The sequence below is a fragment of the Lipophrys pholis genome, assembly GCF_963383615.2.
Source record: "Lipophrys pholis genome assembly, chromosome: 9".
NCBI lineage: Eukaryota > Metazoa > Chordata > Actinopteri > Blenniiformes > Blenniidae > Lipophrys > Lipophrys pholis.
Window position 1 is genome coordinate 32412887 of NC_137639.1, and position 8214 is coordinate 32421100.

General features: G+C 46.8%; 1 protein-coding gene across 1 annotated transcript in view; it reads left to right on the forward strand.

The window, feature by feature from the left end:
• The window catches only part of gpsm3 (G protein signaling modulator 3), a 6678-nt gene extending 2334 nt beyond the window's left edge, over positions 1-4344 (forward strand). Inside the window, exons 3-5 of the mRNA XM_080471653.1 lie at positions 313-478; positions 2644-2873; positions 3704-4344. Of these exons, the coding sequence (XP_080327779.1) occupies positions 313-478; positions 2644-2873; positions 3704-3862 (555 nt within the window). The 3' untranslated portion in view covers positions 3863-4344. The remainder of the gene's footprint in view (positions 1-312; positions 479-2643; positions 2874-3703) is intronic.
• The last annotated feature ends 3870 nt before the right edge of the window (positions 4345-8214 follow it).

The following is an 8214-nucleotide window of genomic DNA, read 5'->3' on the forward strand; positions in this document are numbered from 1 at the left end:
GTTAGTAACCAGCCAGTTAGTAACCAGCCAGTTCGTAACCTGTCAGTTAGTAACCAGCTAGTTAGTAACTAGCCAGCTAGTAACCAGCCAGTTAGCAACCAGCCAGTTAGTAACCAGCTAGTTAGTAACCAGCCAGTTAGTAACTAGCCAGCTAGTAACCAGCCAGTTAGCAACCAGCCAGTTAGGAACCAGCTAGTTAGGAACCAGCCAGTGTTGGTGTTGGTGACGTCAGCAGCCATGCGGCACAGGAACCCACAGGAATGGTTCTCCTCAAACAGCCAACAAACAGAGAACCCTGTGCTGTACCCGCAGGCTCCACGGTTAACCCCCGACTTCCCGGAGGCGCTGTATGAGCTGCTCTGCACCCTGCAGGAGGGCCGGAGGCTCAACGACCAGCGCTGCTCCTTCAGGCTGGATGGCGCCGTCCCGAGGCGGCGCTGCCACTCCGAGCCCAACACCAACAAACCGGCCAGCAGAGGTGACTTGTCCAGTAAACCCCACTGCTGTCACTCCTCAGGTCTCTGGGACAAGTCCTGCAGGTTACAGCTTCTCTTGTCTGATCCCAGTTCCATTGTGGCTGAGGCCAAAGAACTATCAGTCATTCACATCAGAACATTACAATCCCAGCAGCATGAGAACCGACACCTCAACCAATTCACACATTAACAATGAGCAAGTTGTCGGAGCTCAACACTGAAAAACATCCAGCATCGGTTGAATTCAGAGGAAGAACAACGTTTTGTTTCCAAGTCAGGAAAACACCATTCATGCAGCAACCTAGGTACCTCAATACATGGCTTTTAATTTGAAATAACAGAACGTCCCAGACAGATTTCCGATGGATCCCAACAGGATGAACTTGAGTTCCTCTTGAACAAACATAAAATTATCACACAAAAGTTCAGGAACTTGAGGAACTCTCTTCGTTCCCACGTGAGCCGACAGTCGACAGGAAGAACCATGAAGGTGACAAAGTTCCTTCTTGTTTCCTCGTCACCGAGCGGAACATTCACTGAATCACTGCAGGGAACATCAGCTGATTCCAGCTGAAGCCAGGCCCCTACATGCACAGGCAGAACATGCAAACTACTGTTGATTTGAACAAGGGTCCTGTCGCTGTGAGCCCAGAAGGCAAACCGCTGCACCACAGCTTGGCCCCACCTTATAAAGGGATTTCATCACAGTAATCGTTACTATGCTAATGAAGTAGGAATTCTTAGTTCAGGCCTGTTTGGAGGTAAAAACGTGATCCAGTGGATCCTCAAACCCTGAAGTCAAACAGGTTCAAACATCTGGATCCAAACGTTCCACCAGTTGAGGCCAAAACCCAAACAACTGGACGGTTTAGTGATGATGATCCAATGAGATCCAGGAGGAACGTTCAAGATGATCCAATGAGATCCAGGAGGAACGTTCTAGATGATTCCATGAGATCCAGGAGGAACGTTCTAGATGATTCCATGAGATCCAATGAGATCCAGGAGGAACGTTCTAGATGATTCCATGAGATCCAGGAGGAACATTCAAGATGATCCAATGAGATCCAGGAGGAACGTTCTAGATGATTCCATGAGATCCAGGAGGAACGTTCTAGATGATTCCATGAGATCCAATGAGATCCAGGAGGAACGTTCTAGATGATTCCATGAGATCCAGGAGGAACATTCAAGATGATCCAATGAGATCCAGGAGGAACGTTCTAGATGATTCCATGAGATCCAGGAGGAACATTCAAGATGATCCAATGAGATCCAGGAGGAACGTTCTAGATGATTTAATGAGTCCAACCCGAGTTGCTGACACATCCTGGATGGTTCTAGATCAGTTCAACCCGAGTTGTTGACACGTCGTGGAAGGTTCTAGATCAGCTCAAATTGAGTTGCTTACACATCCTGGAAGGTTCTGGATCAGGTCAACCCAAGTCGCTGACACATCTGGAGGTTCTAGATCAGCTCAACTTGAGTCGCTGAGAAGTCCTAGAAGGTTCTAGATCAGCTCAACTTTAGTCCCTGACATGTCCTGGAAGGTTCTAGAACAGCTCAACCCGAGTCACTGACATGTCTGGAGGTTCTGGATCAGTTCTACCCGAGTCGCTGACAAGTCCTGGAAGGTTGTGGATCAGCTCAACCTGAGTCGCTGACACATCTGGAGCTTCTAGATCAGCTCAGTCCGAGTTGCTGACATGTCATTGAAGGTTCTAGATCACCTCAACCCGAGTTGCTGACACGTCTGGCTGTTTTAGATCAGCTCAACCCGATTTGCTGACATGTCTAGGAAGGTTCTAGATCAGCTCAACCCGAGTCGCTAACACGTAGAGTGGTTCTAGATCAGCTCAACCTGAGTCGTCAACACGTCTGGAGGTTCTAGATCAGCTCAACCCGAGTTGCTGACACATCGGGAGGTTCTAGATCAGCTCAACCTGAGTCGCTGACACGTCTGGAGGTTCTAGATCAGCTCAAGTTGAGTAGCTGACATGTCTTGGAAGGTTCTATATCAGCTCAACCTGAGTCGTTGACACGTCCTGAAAGGTTCTAGGTCATCTCAACCCAAGCCGCTGACACATCCTGGAAGCAGTTGAACAGTTCAAGCTTTTCCTTCGATGAGTCTTTAACCTTTAACCCCTTGTCGCTCTGGTCTTCGCAGTGGTTTTCTCCTCCATGACCTCCCTGCAGAAGGAGGAGTTCTTCGAGCTGGTGGCCACGGCACAAGGCCGGCGGCTTGACGACCAGCGGGCGAAGCTCGGGAGGAGGCCTCCACCCAAACCTAAGGGGAGGAGCTTCAGAGGCAGCATCAAGCAGCTTTCCTTCATCAGGAAGCCTGCAGCAGCGCCAGGGCCCAATGAGGACCTGTACAACATGATCCTCACCACACAGGTCAGCTCTCAACCAATCAATCAATCAATCAATCAATCAATCAATTCTGAATCTAATCAAATCAAATTAAACACCCAAACAAATCAATAAAATAAAATAAATAGTCAAACCTCATTGATGAAACAGATTCAGGATCCAACCAGCCAAAACATTAGGACCACTAGACTGCAGTGACCAGGGACCAGCCAAAACATTAGGACCGCTAGACTGCAGTGACCAGGGACCAGCCAAAACATTAGGACCGCTAGACTGCAGTGACCAGGGACCAGCCAAAACATTAGGACCGCTAGACTGCAGTGACCAGGGACCAGCCAAAACATTAGGACCATTAGACTGCAGTGACCAGGGACCAGCCAAAACATTAGGACCACTAGACTGCAGTGATCAGGACCAGCCAACACATTAGGACCACGAGACTGCAGTGACCAGGGACCAGCCAAAACATTAGGACCATTAGACTGCAGTGACCAGGGACCAGCCAACACATTAGGACCACGAGACTGCAGTGACCAGGGACCAGCCAACAACACTTGTAAATCTGCAGGGGTTTTTCAGTTACAAGCTGATTCAATTTTGTATCGATAATGTGAATAGATTTAAATTCTTCTTCTCCTGAACTATACAAGTATTCAGTGATGCCAGCAAAGTCTTTTTTAAAGCTTGAATGTCTCCACACACTCTGGAGTCTCTTCCTTTGAGCAGCTTGAAATCACAGTTTATAAGATTCTGGGCCTGTTCTGGTGTGATTCTGTGGTCTGGTGGCATAAGAAGAGAGCTGTGATTTACAGAGGATTTCTAATGAAGCAGAAGGTGTCTTGTGTTTCTGCCAGGCCCAGGGCAGGCTGGAGGATCAGCGCAGCCGGGCGCCGGGGCCCATGGACGATGAGGACTTCTTCTCGCTGCTGCTCCGTGTCCAGGGTGGCCGGATGGAGGAGCAAAGGACGGAGCCGCCACTAGTTCTGCTGCACGCCGCAAACCTCCACGTGTGAAAACGGGTTCCTTCTGCTTTCAGGACCTTTCCCCTCATTGTGCCGGCTGCGGTCCATGGACTTTCTCCTGAATTTCTTGTTGACAGTGTTAAGATATTTGTGAAGTGTTAGAGTTTTAACATGTTTTAGTACATTTTTTAAAACATTTTTTTAATTAGTTTTGTTTCCCTGATAAAAGAATAATGTGCTGGATGTGCTTTTCTTATTGCTTTTCATTTCTGAATGTTTGCAAAAAAAGTGGACTAATTGCAGCATGTGCTTGTTCCTGACACCGGACTGATCTTCATTGCTCTCCTTATTTGTACAGTTGATAATGAAACACAGCAGGAGTGGCGATGAGAGATCATATCTTCAAGACCACACAGACCTCCACTGTCTTTGAATCAATTTCCTTTAAAATATAGTCAATTAGCATTTGATCTCCTTCTATCAGTTTGTTCAATGCAGCAATGAAAAACAAAAATTAAACAAACGATAAATGCACATGCTTTCTATTTCCTTCATTTTGGATCAAAACCAGCTGTTGGCGTCACCTTCTCCACTTTGCTTCTTGATGAAAACTTTCTCGCAGCCGACAAATGAACAAACAAAGCAAAGACAAAGGTGTTTATATTTTACAGAAATGAATGGAGTTAAATCAGAAGTAATCCAGGTCTAAGTAATCCTCTCCAAACCAGGCAAAGACACTCAGTTCAAATGTGAAATATGAGCAGGATGTCTAGAAATAGAATCAGTATAAATCTATTCAGTGTGTGTGCATGTAGAGGTCAGGGTATATCTTGAGTTGTGTGTCTGTGATGAGATCCGTTAGCGTGTATTTAGACGTGTGCCAACAAGGATGCATATCAAAACTGAGATGAGATGTGTGTGTGTGAGAAACACTACCTGTGTGTGTGTGAGAAACACTACCTGTGTGTGTGTGAGAAACACTACCTGTGTGTGTGTGAGAAACACTACCTGTGTGTGTGTGAGAAACACTACCAGTGTGTGTGTGTGTAATCAGGTTGTGTTCAGTCCAGTGTCACGGTGGCGCCTCCTGGAAGTTCTTCTTCAATTGGAGGTTTCTTAGTGAACAAAACACAGAACATAGGAACATGTGACCTGAACATGTGACCAGAAAATGTGACCAGAACATAGGAACATGTGACCAGAACATAGGAACATGTGACCTGAACATGTGACCAGAATACAGGAACACGTGACCTGAACACAGTAACATGTCAGCAGAACACAGTAACATGTGAGCAGAACACAGTAACATGTGATCAGAACACAGTAACATGTCAGCAGAACACAGTAACATGTGATCAGAACACAGTAACATGTCAGCAGAACACAGTAACATGTCAGCAGAACACAGTAACATGTCAGCAGAACACAGTAACATGTCAGCAGAACACTAACATGTGATCAGAACACAGTAACATGTGATCAGAACACAGTAACATGTGATCAGAACACAGTAACATGTGATCAGAACACAGTAACATGTGATCAGAACACAGTAACATGTCAGCAGAACACAGTAACATGTCAGCAGAACACAGTAACATGTGAGCAGAACACAGTAACATGTGATCAGAACACAGGAACATGTGATCAGAACACAGTAACATGTCAGCAGAACACAGTAACATGTCAGCAGAACACTAACATGTGATCAGAACACAGTAACATGTGATCAGAACACAGTAACATGTGATCAGAACACAGTAACATGTCAGCAGAACACTAACATGTGATCAGAACACAGTAACATGTGATCAGAACACAGTAACATGTCAGCAGAACACTAACATGTGATCAGAACACAGTAACATGTGATCAGAACACAGTAACATGTCAGCAGAACACAGTAACATGTGAGCAGAACACAGTAACATGTGATCAGAACACAGTAACATGTGATCAGAACACAGTAACATGTCAGCAGAACACAGTAACATGTCAGCAGAACACAGTAACATGTCAGCAGAACACTAACATGTGATCAGAACACAGTAACATGTGATCAGAACACAGTAACATGTGATCAGAACACAGTAACATGTCAGCAGAACACAGTAACATGTGAGCAGAACACAGTAACATGTGATCAGAACACAGTAACATGTGATCAGAACACAGTAACATGTCAGCAGAACACAGTAACATGTGATCAGAACACAGTAACATGTGATCAGAACACAGTAACATGTCAGCAGAACACAGTAACATGTCAGCAGAACACAGTAACATGTCAGCAGAACACAGTAACATGTCAGCAGAACACTAACATGTGATCAGAACACAGTAACATGTGATCAGAACACAGTAACATGTGATCAGAACACAGTAACATGTCAGCAGAACACAGTAACATGTGAGCATAACACAGTAACATGTCAGCAGAACACAGTAACATGTCAGCAGAACACAGTAACATGTGATCAGAACACAGTAACATGTGAGCAGAACACAGTAACATGTGATCAGAACACAGTAACATGTGAGCAGAACACAGTAACATGTCAGCAGAACACAGTAACATGTCAGCAGAACACAGTAACATGTCAGCAGAACACTAACATGTGATCAGAACACAGTAACATGTCAGCAGAACACAGTAACATGTGAGCAGAACACAGTAACATGTCAGCAGAACACAGTAACATGTCAGCAGAACACTAACATGTGATCAGAACACAGTAACATGTCAGCAGAACACAGTAACATGTGAGCAGAACACAGTAACATGTGATCAGAACACAGTAACATGTGACCTGAACACAGTAACATGTGAGCAGAACACAGTAACATGTGAGCAGAACACAGTAACATGTGATCAGAACACAGTAACATGTCAGCAGAACACAGTAACATGTCAGCAGAACACAGTAACATGTCAGCAGAACACAGAACACAGTAACATGTCAGCAGAACACAGTAACATGTGAGCAGAACACAGTAACATGTCAGCAGAACACAGTAACATGTGATGAGAACACAGTAACATGTCAGCAGAACACAGTAACATGTGAGCAGAACACACACAATAGGCCAGCCCTCACCCAACCAAGAGGTGAAGGCACGGCCTACTAACCCTTTTCCTAACCACCCGTTCCCTTCCTATTTCTCACTCTCCTGTCCCTTTCCTACCTCTTTCATGTTCACTGGTGACGACCCTTAAGAAATGAAATGTATGTGTGCTTAGATAGTTAGAATAGAAATAGTAAGTCTGCCCAGACTAGCCTTAGCCTGCCCAGACTAGCCCAGCCTGCTCAGGAAATAACCTCACATGTGAACTGGTGGACAGAGAAGGACAGTATGTTTCACAGGACATGGGGACGTTCACAGATTCTATGGATTGTTCGGCCCAGGTTTGCTCCAAAGACTGTGACCTGCATCCCACTCTTCGGAACAAAGGGGGGATGTTGGAGCCAAAATCCTTTGTTCACTCACCCTCATGAGGAAGGGGGGGGGGCGAGGAGGGGGGTGAGCCACGTTTCTTTGAGAACAAAGAAACCATGTGCTCAACCCTGGAAAATTCGCCATTGATCACATGACCCCCCCCTGGGGGGCCCCCCGGGTCCCCCCTCCTCTAGCTGCGGCACTGCGGCTCGACGGCAGGGGGACCCAAAATCCCGTCATCACCGGGTCACCGGCCCGGTGACGCGCAAGCCAACCCCGCGTGGATTGGCTGAACCACGGCCAACGCCGCGGGGAGCCCGGAAGACATCATAACGGTATAAATTCAGGCCCGGGAAGAGATCCAGCCTCTTCCAAAACGAAATCGCGTCAACCCAGACGCACCTTTTCGTAAGGAGACAAAGCGCCTCGTGTTAACGCACCTGGACCGGGCCTGAATTTTCTTCACCTCGCTGGACGAGCTCAAGAAAAGCGGGAATTCCCTTTATTTTTGGTTTCCCCTTCTTTTTTTCTTCCTTTTTTTGTTTGCATCCTCCGGACCCCGAGCGCGCGCTGCAACCGCACGCTCGTACGCAGACCGACCTGAGCATCGCTTCTTCACTCCCCCCCTCATCGCAAGAAGCTGCTGATCGCCCCTCGGATCACACTACGGGTTTCCCCTCCGTAGTCCACGTCAGGTCTCTATTTTCTGGGACGCCAGAGAACCGCCCGCGGCCACAAATCGACGGATTTCACCTGGCCACGGAAGCACGTTTCCCCCTCGTCCAACCAAGTAAGGCTTAGAGTCTGGGCAGGAATTAGAATAACGTGATATTATTATTGCTGTGTGTTTATTGTTGGTACTTGTAACTTTGGGACGCCGATCCCTGTTTCTGAGTACTTTTGTGTCTACGCGTGGACGGCCATCCACGCGAATCATCGCACGCACGCGCGAGCCTCCTCAT